This window comes from Desmodus rotundus, chromosome 2 (assembly GCF_022682495.2).
Source record: "Desmodus rotundus isolate HL8 chromosome 2, HLdesRot8A.1, whole genome shotgun sequence".
Taxonomy (NCBI): Eukaryota; Metazoa; Chordata; class Mammalia; order Chiroptera; family Phyllostomidae; genus Desmodus; species Desmodus rotundus.
In genome coordinates, this window is record NC_071388.1 from 100,480,484 (window position 1) to 100,492,589 (window position 12,106).

At 57.3% G+C, this 12,106-nt stretch overlaps 1 protein-coding gene across 4 annotated transcripts in view; it reads right to left on the bottom strand.

The window, feature by feature from the left end:
- ADCY5 (adenylate cyclase 5) overlaps positions 1-12,106 on the bottom strand; it is a 149,305-nt gene that overhangs the window by 51,954 nt on the left and 85,245 nt on the right. For all 4 annotated transcript variants that reach the window (XR_008426152.1, XM_053918441.1, XM_024577927.3 and 1 more), the window contains exon 3: positions 8,269-8,390. Coding sequence is in view for 3 of the 4 variants with exons in the window: in XM_053918441.1 (XP_053774416.1) it covers positions 8,269-8,390 (122 nt within the window). In the remaining variant the exon portion in view is untranslated. The remainder of the gene's footprint in view (positions 1-8,268; positions 8,391-12,106) is intronic.

Genomic DNA, 12,106 nt, shown 5'->3' on the forward strand with positions numbered 1-12,106 from the left:
GGGCCTCCAGGCAGCTTAGAAAGCCTGACCCATCCTCCAGTCTCCTGGGGTTTACTCTTCCATGGCCCCCACCCAGGACCTTCAACAGCTGCTGAAGAACCAGGGAGGGGCAGGCTGCTATGGTTCCCTTCCTTCAGGTGGTAGGACAGAGCAACCAGCCAGTCAGGGAGGAGGGGGCTCAAATCAGGGCTTCTAACCTGCATGGAAGCTTGGACAGGGCCCTGGGGAGCCCAACTCTGAACCCCTGCAGCCTCTCCTACATGTTTATGGAAACACCGCCACCTCCACATTTCCCTACCTCCCGTTAGAGGCAGGTCACACTTCTCTTCCATCCTGGAGAGGATCCTGCTCAGTGACTGTCACTTCTGGAGGCTCCTGTTTTACAAGGTTTACCCAAAGGCAGACTGGCTGTTCCGCTGGCCAACATTTCCTGGTCTGCTCCTTGGTGATTCTGAAGGCCTTCGTACAACCAGTCTGGGGCCCAGACACGCCGTAAGGTGCTAATTCATCGATTAGTTCCCACGTGAGAGCTCATCTTGGGAACGTGACCAGGTCCTCAAGGCGGGCGCACAGAAGCCAGCAGGCCCACTCTGGCTGTGCGCGCCTCCCTAATTGCCTGCCATCCATCACATGTGGCCACCTGTATCCCACTCCAGAGGCAAGAGTGGACAGGCCCCCCAACCCCATTACCACACTAGGCCCCTCAGCTATCTGTCACGGCTTTGGCTCAGCTTTGCCGCATGCATTTCTGGCTAAGCGCATTTCCTCACTGTTGCTCCCTCTTGCTGCCAATAGGCCCTGTGACTTCCTGAAGCTATCGAGGACTGACCCTGTTCCCGTGCAAAAGCCACACTGAGCAGCATCTCTGAACACCCAGGGGCGAGTTCACCTCGTGGTCAGGCAGCTGACACTGCTGAAGACCTGCTCCTCTGACCTCCTGCGTTCCTGGGCATGACTCAGAGAGAGAACTCGAGAAATGCCGAGAGCAAACCATCTGTTAAGGTGGGCCTCGGAGGAGCCAGGGCCTGGGGAAACAGAGGTCATGGGGGAGTAGGAAAGGGGAACGGCAGGGTCTCAGCCTAACTCCCGGGACATTGGGCCCGGCAGGAGCTCAAAGTCTTGGGAAGCAGGGCAGGAAGCTCCCTGGAGGCCCCCTGCATATAGCCTGGGGAGGCCCAGCCGCAGGCCAACGGTCTGTTCTGGACTAAGAGGGCTGCCCACTCCAGTGCACACGCCCTCCATCTGCTCCAAACCACACGACCTGGGGAGCCTCTCGGGTCCATCCATGCCCCTTGTAAGATAAAGGAGGAGCAATGGTCACTCACATGTACTAGGTGAACAGCACAATCAGGTGTGGTCTTACTGACACCTGGCTCAGAATGGCCACCCACAACTGGGCGTTTTCCAAGGGGTGGTGGAAAAATGATCACAGCGAAGCTTATGAACTAGGAGCAGCCAGAGGCCCATCTGAGGGCAAAGCTGGGAGAGATGAAGGGGGTGGCCAATGAAAGGATGTTAAACACTGATGTCAGCACAGACTCCTCCCATGGGAGGAGCCGGCCACGCCCTCTCCACTCTCACAGACAGGATGCCCTCCTTCAGAAGGGCCTTGACCCCCAGGGGGTTTGGGGTTAATGTACATCCTGAAATCGGTGCTGCCAGCCTCAGTGCCTCCCGGAGACCCCACTCCGTCCCGACCCCTTGATCTTGTTTCTGACCACAAGTCCTGCCCCGCCAGCCAGACAATGCACCGCCCTGCCCACTGCCTATTACGGAGCCTGGCCAGGGCTGGGGAAGTGCTTCTCACAGGAGAAACCGGTGAGGAGAAGGGACCTCACCGAGACTGAGCAGCTATCATGGGCGTCGTGGGGCTGAGAGTATGTGCTTTTCGTTTTTATTTGTCTATGCTGCTCTTATTTTCCAATGTTTCTACAAAGATCATGCATCTTTTATATAAAATAATAAAATGTTTATTTTTAAAAGGTTGGCAGCAAATTAACATTCTTCCTCTAAGGCCCGACTACAACTCTTCCATGTTCACCATGTTTTCTTCGTCCCAGCCTGGACGAAGCCTTCTTACGTCTGAACTCTTACTGGGATCAGAATCACGAATCTCAACTGATTCCAGTTGTTTCAAAGACAAAGCCTGACACGGTCAGTGAGTCAGTGCCTCTCCGCCCTGACTTTTCCTCTCTTCCTACCTCCCCAGGGGCCTCCACGGTGACTCCAGAGAGCCACAATAGGAAGTCCTTGCGAGCGGCTGGTTCCGTTGCCCACAATCCCCACTGCGTGTCACAGGACAAACCCAGGTTTGCTGTCAAGGCCCAAACCCAGGCAAGGACGGAAACCTTGTGTGCTGTTGGTGGAAAGGTAAAATGATGATTCCCTGTGGGGAAGAAAACAGTGTGGGGCTTCTTTAAAAAAATTTTTTTTAAGTTACCACTGATACAGCGAGTCATTTCTCTGTATGTACCTGACAGAATTGAAAAGAGGGACTCGAAGAGATGCCTGTACGCCCATACTCGTGGCGCACTTCCCGTAATAGTCGAGGGGGGAAGCAGCCCAAGTGTCCATTGGTCAAGGCGTGGCTGAGCAAAATGTGGCGTTCACACACAGTGGAGTGTTATTCAGCCTTAAAGGGATACCTGACACATGCTCCAACATGGGTGACCTCTGAAAGAAGCCAGACATGAAAGGGTAGACACCACACGATTCCATGTGTGTTAGGGGACGACAGCGCCTCGGTCGCAGACAGAACGTAGAAGCACGGGACGGCGGTGGTGTCGGCTGCACGGCAGTGTGAATGGACTCAATGCCGTGGAACTGCACGCTTAAGGTGGTTAAAATGTAAATTGTGTGTTATGTCTCTTTTACCACAAGTAAAATAATTGGTTAATTGTAACTAATTAGAAGACCCAACCCCAGTGGCTCCCCCAACGGGGCCAGCTGGGAGCTCAGGCCACTGCCCCCGCAGCACCCGGCCCGGCCCTTCCTCACTAGTGAAGGCCACGGGTTCCATAAGGGGCGAGCGCAGCATCTTTTCCGTCTACTCCTCGTCACGCTTGGCACATGTAGCAGCTCAGTAAGTGCCTGTGGAATGACTGCGATAATAATATACAGGCCACTTATATCTATAATTGGTATGAATATAGAGTTGAGAACACTTTGCCTAACGTCAGGTTGGAGACAGGATGCCAGGGGTTTATGGGCCACGCCTCACATGGCAGGTTGGCCAGGGACGGGGCTGGAGGTGAACACACCCCTCTCCGCCCACAGGGTGCACGATCCACTCCGGGCTAACTGAGCGCTGTGGACACTGTGGCAAGGTCATTATAATTCAGAACCATGAGGTAGCTGAGCCAGACGGCGGAGCGACCTGGGGATGCAGCCAAGTCCTTGAAGGAGACAGGAGAGGAGATAATAACCTTACAAGGGGGAGGTCTGGGAGAGACTGGGAAGAGGGGAGGGGAGGAGTGAGGGCAGGGCATCGCTCCCTAGACCTTGCCACAGCCTTGCATATAGGGAAGGGAGGTAACTCGTTTTCACACCTGGGCCAACAGTCCCTCTGCTGGCCCCTGGCTCCAGCCCCACAGGGCTCCCGAGTCCCTGAGAATGAGCCTCTGATTCAAGCCAGTGCGCCCAGACTCCATTCCTGTGGCCCCCACAATGCAGCTCAATAAGGAACAAGTTTGCTCAGCAGAGGACAGGGCCCTCTCCACCACCCGCAATCTTTAAAATCTTGAAGGGTCCAGCACGGAGACAGGCCAACCAGCCGCAGGGCCATCCTCACTCAGCAGAGACTCCTGTGGAGGGGAGAAGGCTCCCACACCCTCTCAGGCCTTCCTGGCCCCTGAGACCTTGGGGGTATCGGGTTACCTGACCTGGATGTTTGACTGAGAGCCTGCTCCACCTCCAGGGGGCAAGCAGTCTGCAGCCACCTCCTTGGACAGGGGCCCTGCCGAGGCTTTGCACATTCTACCTCATCCCCCTCCCAGCACCCCTACAGGTGGGCTCCCTGGGGGGGGCCCAGCTTGGAGGCTCCACCCTCCATAGCCTTTATCACAGCTACGCAGAACAACTGAGCAGGGAGTGGTGTGACGTGTTTGCCCCACCCTCCCAGAATGCAGGCTCAGCCCACTCCTCACGGGATGCATTCCCAGCTTACTAATTAATCTGCTGTTTGGCATGTGTTCTCCCAAACAGAAGGTGAGCTTCCCATGTCGGGGACAGTGTCCCCCTGTACCCCCTACCTTGAGCTAAATGTCTGTGAGCTAGAGGTCCCTACCAAGGGAGGCAGAGGCAAAATATCCACTGAGTGGAGGAGTCGTAGACATCACTACTCGCATGTTACAGGTGAGAGGCTGAAGCTCCGATTAGGTGACTTGCCCAAGTTCCCAGAGCTACTAAGTGGCAGAGTACGGTGTGAGCCAGTCGGCCAACACAGAACCCTGGCGTCACCTGGGCTCTTGCTGCGTCTGTACCTTTACTGTGTGTGACCCATGGGGATGTGCCTCCTCCTGGTGCGGTGCTTCTCTGGCTGGTCCCTCCCCCAACCCCAGTGTCCCTCCTCCCAGGCACAGCGCTGGGAGCCCCCACGCCAGAGCAACTTCTGTTGGCATGTGCTAGGCTCTTGTCTCAGGAATAGGGACAGCATGACCCACCTCCGACCCGGCACTGCCGGCTACAGGAGGGGCAGAGAGCTGGGAGAAAGGCGGGGACAGGCAAGAGGGCTCTTAGCCTCGGGTCTAACACCCCAGCAATGGGCCTCAGTCCCAGCGGACCTGTTCAGCCAGAGGGGCTGAAACACCTCCATCTGTCACCGCACATCAGACAGGAGAGGCATGGATGGGGTCCCCAGGGTTCCTTGGCTTCTGGCCTGCCTCACCCCACAGCTGGTGGTGGATCAGCACCAAAGCACCCGATGAGCTCCTGGCAGCCCCGGGAACTGTCCACTGCACAGCCATCCTCCTCGGGGCCAGCGAGAGTGAGGCCACAGAGAGTTGAGGTGCCTATCTGTCCCCCCACCCCGCCCAAACTCTTCCCTCCCTGTGAGTCGCTTCCACTTCCATAGACCCAGTCCCAATCTGTCACACCCAGAGCTGATTTATTTTTCTGTAGCCTTGCTCTCTGTGGGACTAGAGAACAGCATGTCATCACCCTCTCTAAATATTACTGTTCCGCAGAGATTTGATGAATGTGACTCATCACCCTTCCACTCTCCAGCTAGAGAATCCCCAGGCTTTCTTTGTTGATAGGAGTGTGACAATAATCAGAACAATAACAGCAACAACAGTAACAGTTGCTCCCATTACTGCACACTGCTCCTCGCCAGATGCTGTGCTGAGCACCATCCTCACATTATTTCCCTGACTCTTCACAACCCCCTTACACAGGTACTCTTCCTGTCCTATCATGTAGATGAGGAAACTGGTTCGGGGGGCTCGATGCCTACCGCTTGCCCTGGTCACACAGCCAGGAAACACTGGCATGCCGTGCAGGGCTGCCCAACCCTGGGCCCGGGCCTAATCACTATGTCCGGCCCCGGCCCCGGCCCTGGCCCCGGCCCCCAAGTGTGTTTCCACACTGTGATGTCTCTCTCCACCTGCTACTCAATGCCCAGCCCGAGCCAGACTGGGGCAAGCAATGCGCCCCACCCGGAGCTGCTGCCTCCAGCATGGCCGGTGGAAGAAGGGAAGGGCCCAGCAGGGCATTTGCATGATTGCTCACGACTGGCCTCTGATGTGTGCCCGCCACCTCTGGCCTGGCACTTTCGGAGTCAGAATTAGGTCTGTCCCCACGAAAATGACGGCATCTAGGTTTCTCTCTCCTTTCATCTCTCTCCTGATTGCTGTCACTCATCCTGAGCACGCCCGAGAACAGAAACACCCCCACTGGGGCTGGGGTCTGCTTCTCGCCATGTGGATGCTGGGCAACTCCTCTCCCACAGCCTCTCTGGGAGTGGAGGGGTGAGAGTGGGGACCCCCAGGGGTGGGCCACTCCTTGTGGTGGCAGAGAGGCCCGAGTCAGGCCTCTGACCAAACCCTGTGGCTGGAGGGCCCAAGAGCCAGCCACCGTGGGCTGGGAATAACACAGCGCCCGCTGTGTGGAGAGAGAGCAAGGGACAGGCCGAGAGCAGGGGGCCGGAGGGGCCGGATGCACTAAGCGAGCCAGGATGAGAGTCTGTGCCCTAAATGGTGGACTGTTTCCGAGGGGCGACTTTTCTGGACTTCTTTGGTGTTTCACTTTATATTTTAATGAAATCTGTTGAAAGCTCTGCTGTGCTAACAGCGATCAAGGAAAGCGCCTTTCATCCATGCTCTGCCTGGAACAATGGCAGGGCCGGCAGGGTGGTGAAGATGGGACAAAGAGAGAACATTCCAGAAGGCCGGAGCTGAGGGCTTCGGATGTGTGGGACTGTCTGGCAGGCCACTCCTTCCCACCCTAGCCTGGGGTTTGCTCTACAACGGAGGGCTGCTTCTTACATGTCAGAAGGCAGAGTCCTCCAGATTTCAGGGCTGCCGTCAGACACGAGAGGCCCCGGGTGGGTCCTCAGCCACACGGACCCCCACGCACAGGCACACACGCAGGCTGGAAGCCAAACCTCTCTCCTCCGAGTCTCTTTTTGGCCCGGGGGTCCCCAGGATTCTTTCCTACACAATCTCACGTGAACTCCTTCCTCCTGGGCAGATAAAACCACCTGTGCAGCGGTCAGGCTATGGAAAAGCTCTGGAACCCAAAAGCTTCCCGGGGACAATTCTCTCACTCACCCAGCTACGGACCTTAGACAAGTTAATCTCTGCGCCTCAGCTTCCTGACCTATAAAATGGAGATAATAATAGCACTGACCCCTCATATTTATTGTGGGGACTAGTGAATATACGAAAGTACTTAGAATAGTGTGGGGGTTACAGAAATCTCTCCAAGTACTAACTGTCGTTAGCGATTACTCCACCTCGAGAGGACAAAGGCAGGTGCGAGGAGGAGAGGAAACCAGAAGTGGGAGCTCCCTACCAAGGTCCGGATCCCCCTTCCGTTTCTGAGCTCAGCAGCTGAGCCTGCAGCCCCTGGGGACACCTCCTGGGCACAGAGACCTGGCCAGAGGCGGCCTCCTTCCTGCTGCTGTCTGCACGGCCCCTGCCTGACAGTGGAGTGGGGGTGGGCTCCAGGGGGGTTGGGATACCCCTTAAACTGGGGACGAAAGTGTTGTGCAGGCACATTTTCTCCCGAAAGCTTAGAGTCTGTGTGGAGAGCTGGACAGAGGACACGTGGGCAGAACCGACTGTCAGACTCCAGGGCACGCGTGGGGACGAGGCGGCTCTGCCTGCTCTGCGTGGAAACACAGCGCCCTCGCCACCGGGCACTCATCAGCCTCACCTTGGGTGGGTGTGCATTTGTGTGTGTGTGTGAATTTTGTTCTTCCACTCAATCCCATTCAGCCCAAGCCTCCAAAGGGCTCTCTCTACACCAGCGTAAGAGGACTTTTGGGTCCTGAAAAACCTGCCCAGGGAAAAAGAAACTCTCTCAAAGGCAAACCGCAGCTCCTTCTCTGGGCATATGGGAGGATTAGCGGGCCCTGCTGGATGAGGGCCACTGTATCACTTCCCGTCCCCGTGGAACTCATAGGCAGATTTTGCACTCTATTAATCTACATCTGTTTGCACATCTCTGCTGTCAGCAGCATCTGCCTAGGGAAGCAGCAGACATGCCACGAAAGGAGCATGGGCTTTCGGGCACCCACCTGGATGTCCCTCCCTCCTGGCCAAGTGACCTTGGCCAAAAGTCTCAGCCATTCTGAACTCAGTCTCTAAGCCAGGGGTGCGATAAGGGTCCCCACCTCGCAGAGCTGTCAGCAGGATTAGCAATGAGGCGGACAGTGCTGGTCCAGCGCCCAGCACACACTGGCTTAGAAGCTGTGGCAGCTGCTGGGTGGTGATGAAGACTGAGACGACGGTGGGGACGTGTGGGTCCCACGTCTGTACTTTCTAGCCCCCTTGTTAGGCTAGCCGCTCCCCCAGCCGCTGGTGGTACGGCTTTTTCCCTTCTCCTCCTTCCTTCTCCCTCCTCTCCCTGCGGCCTCAGCTCCTCCTTCTCCCCCAGTAATATTCACTTTAACAGACCTGGAGGGCTGCCCCACACAACACACATGTCAAGCCACCAGCCCACCCTGCTGGGCCGTGCCTCCTTGAGGGGAAGAGGGTGGGAAGGTCCATCATCTCCTTTAGGGCTCTGTCGTCCCACCCTGCCCTTGCCCCTCAGCCTCGCTCCTACCTCACGTTGTCATGTTTCTGGATGTAAATCTTATGGAACATCATATCCTCTTGCTTGGCATTGATGTCTGCTTTCATCTCCATGGCAACGTGACGGGGAAGGACAGACAGCAGGAGCCTCTCCTGGGGAGGGAAGCAGATGCTTTTGTCACAGCTCCTTCCACCTTTCTGGCAGTCCTCTCCAGGTTGAGTCCTCCACACCTGTGAACACCTGCAGGAAAACCTCTCAGACTGTCCTCAAACTCGCGGGGCTAACACCTGTGTTTGTGGTGGGGGGTGGAGCTGGAGTCCCGCTCCCACGGCTGCCTGGCCCACTCTCCCTGGGACACCTCTTGGTCCTTGGCGCCCATGGGGGAAAGTAATCCTGGTGGCCCTGGAGTGCCGAGCACCTGGGTTAGAGTTCTGCATGTCACCTGAGACTGTGTGACCTTGAGCAAGTCACTGAAGTTCCCTGAGCCCCAGGTTCCTCATCTGTAAATAGGGATGGGGCTGCTGAGGGCATTAGATGAGGTCCATTTGATCAGTCACCAAATATTTGTTGAGCATCTGCAATGTTTCAGGCCACGTGCTGGCTGCCAGGGATTGTAACGGAGAGCTGGCCAGGCAAGGTTTATCCTTCACAAAGCTCGCAGCCTCACAGGGGTCATGGGCCCGAGGGGGCACTGGGCAGGAGTACCTGACCTTGGCTGGGAAGAATCGCGGAGGTGAGAAAAGGCTTCATGGAGACCATAAAAATGAGGTACGGAAGGGGGCTCCATTTCCACGTGAGGGACAGTGGCCAGGGAGAGAGAGAGAGCACGCTGACTTTGAGAAACAAGCTAAAACCTGTGAGGAGGAGGTAGCAGAACAGCAGGGAGAGGGGCCAGAGCCACAGCGTGGATGGGGAGGGTCATGTTGGCCTGTGCAGGGCTGGACCTTGCCTCTGATCTGTGTTCTCTCCCAGGCCTGCTGGCTCAGAGAGGTCCCGCTGCTTCCGGAGCGGGTGGCCTCCCCCTGCACCCTCCACAGCCCACCGCCCGCGCCAGGCTTGCCCCTGGAATTCTCATCTGAGCCTCAGCCTGCAGCGCTCTGCGCTCTCCTGTCCGTCACTCAGCTTCGCTGGCGCTGGGCCGCCCCACCTGTGGCCCTAAGACTCTTCTCCAGCTCCTGGGTCTTTTCTGCCTCCTCCCCCTCCCCCTGGCCCCAGGTGAAACTTGTCAACACCTCTGTCCTGCTTGCTCCTGCCCTGGGTGCGAGGTTTCCACCAGCACCTCTGTGGTCACCTCACCCCCTAACTCCCATCCAAGGCTGCCAGCCCAATGTCTGGTCACCTTGACCCACACCCTAAACCACACTCACCTCCCCTGGTTTTCACTCCCCAGTGCTCTTCTTCTCAAGTTCCCTGCCTTCGCCCATGATGCCCCCAGTCTCCTGATCCCCAAGGCCCAGACCCTGCCCGTGTAAACAGCTCTGTCTGTCCGAACTCTCCCTCTCAGACGCAGCCATGCCCCACAGCCACAGGCCCTGTGCCCACTGATTCTGCATCCGCCGCCACCGTCACGTGCCCTTCTCACCCAGTGTGGGATTCTGGCCACGCTGTCTGGCCAGACAGCCTCCCCTCAGCCCTCAGCCCTCAGCCCTCCACCCTGCCTGTCCAGCCCTGGTCTCTCCAGGACCCAGCCTTACCCATGTCACCCCCCTCTCCAAACCCCCAAGGCTTCCCTGGGTTCCACCAGCCACATCAAATGTGGATTCTTCTGGGCCAGCTGAGCCTACCCCTGTCTTCCACTGCAACCCAATGCCCTCCCTTCCCCCTCCACCTGCCCCCACCCCCACTTCCTGTGCCTGGTCTGCCCTGACACGCTCCTACCAACCCAGACCTAGCTGGCCTGAGTAAGACCCTTCTATGTCTCTGAAAGCTTGCGGGATCAGCCCAAGCCCCAGCCTGGCCTAGAGGTTTCCATGATCTGGCTCCTGCCCACCCACTCTGTGCTCCCATCCCTGCACCCACTGAACTGAAATCTGCACTTTGCTCCCGATAAAGTGAACTGCGGGAGGTGTCTCAAGCTTCTGGTAGTTTTTTCTTGCCTTTGCACATAAGCCCCTCAGCTAGAACGACCATCCTCACTCTAACCCTCCTTCAGGCTCACCATCCCTGAGCACTCTGTATTTCCATGGTCTATTAACATGTCTCCCTGTCGTCTGAGCAATGAGACAGCTCCCTGGGACAGGAGCAGTGTCCTGTTCAGCTCCACAGCTGGCAGCCGTGTGCTAGGCAAACACCGGTGAACTGGTGAGGGTTGGTGCTCTCCGAGGGTCGGCCTAGTCCCTCCCAGGCATCAGAGAGCATGGCTGTTGAAGGCTATCTTGTATTTACCGAGCCCTCAGTAAACAGTTACTGGTGACAGAAACACAGACTAAAGGACAATTCTGTGACAGTACAGAACGACTGAGAGAAAGCACACTAAAGATTTCACAGATTCCTGAGACCTTCCTACATCTGTCACTGCGTCTGAGGCTGAGGGCCGGGAGGAGTGAGCAGAGGGTGGCCAAGGGGGAATTCTGAGGCCTCTCTTCATGTCGCACCTAAGAGCGTCGCCCTTTCCATGGAGGGCAGGGTGAGGCCCGAGAGCTGCTGGGATCTGGCTGGGTGAGGAGAACCCATCCTCACTCAGCCCACCCCACCCCCCTCCCCGGTGTCTTGGCCTGGAACGTGGCATGACAAACCTGTTTTCTCCCCCAAACCCCTATGGGCTTGCTGGAATGTCTAGCCTGGCCACAGCCAAGGCAAGAAAAACTGTGGTGAGCTGGGAAATGCTAATTTTTGCTGGAGAAAGGACAAGGTGCAGAAGTGAGAGGGATAGTCCCCTACATGGAAAGAGAAGGCAGGTGTCCTCCTCTAGGTGAGAGATGCTGGGGCCTGGGACTGGGGTGGGAAAGGGGGATTTTGAGGAATGTAGGGACTTAGGAGTGAGTGGGGTACAGAGGTGAGGCAAGCTTGTCAAGGAGACATCGCCAAGCCCGGACATCATTGGAGACGTGGGACCAGGAGCCCAGGGCCAGAAGAGTGAGTGAGCGGAGCAAGCCAGGTCCCGGACTAGACAGCATGAGCTGTGACCTGGCAAGACACAGCGGACTAGAAGGGAGGTGGAGACAGGTGGTGACCGGCCGTAGAGGTCCCTCCCCTTTGCTGTCTGGAAGTCTCTCTGGCACAGCACGCCCCCAAGATGCGTCCCCACAGCCAGAGCCTCCCTCATGTTGGGGGGACACTGCCGTGCACTTGGCCACCACACATACTCCATGCCTGTCAGGAGGGTGTAGGTGACTGTGCAGTCCACGCCTCATCTCCCCGGCCCCACGCTCCTAGGCCAGCCTTCTGCGTTCACACCGACCACAGGGCCTGGCACAGGGCAGTATTTGTTGAGGTTTGGGGGCGACACTAACACGAGAACAAAGGGAGGACTTGGTCTGGAGCGACCTGATCTCTTAAGGGCATGACTATGAGTCCTTGGGAGCCCTGCCAGCCGCTGACCTGCCCCTCTCCCCTGGGGTCGCATGGCCCCCTCTGGGCCTCTAGTCTAAAAGCCATGCAGCTCTGCACTGTCGCAGAGTTCCCAGACCTCCATCAGGTTCACATGCAGAAGAGGACACAGCAGTCCTGAACCCCAAACAGGACCCTCCCTCGATGCCAGGCCGACAGGAGGGAAACCCTGACACAGCCCTTACCCAAGAGAAGCACACTGGGGCCCGTCCCTCTGCCCTGAGGTCACTGGGAGGAAGCCCCAAAGTCTTTGGCCCTTGAGATGGGCCTACTTCCCTGCCTAGGAGTCATCTGAGAGTGCGGTTCAGGGTGAAACCGG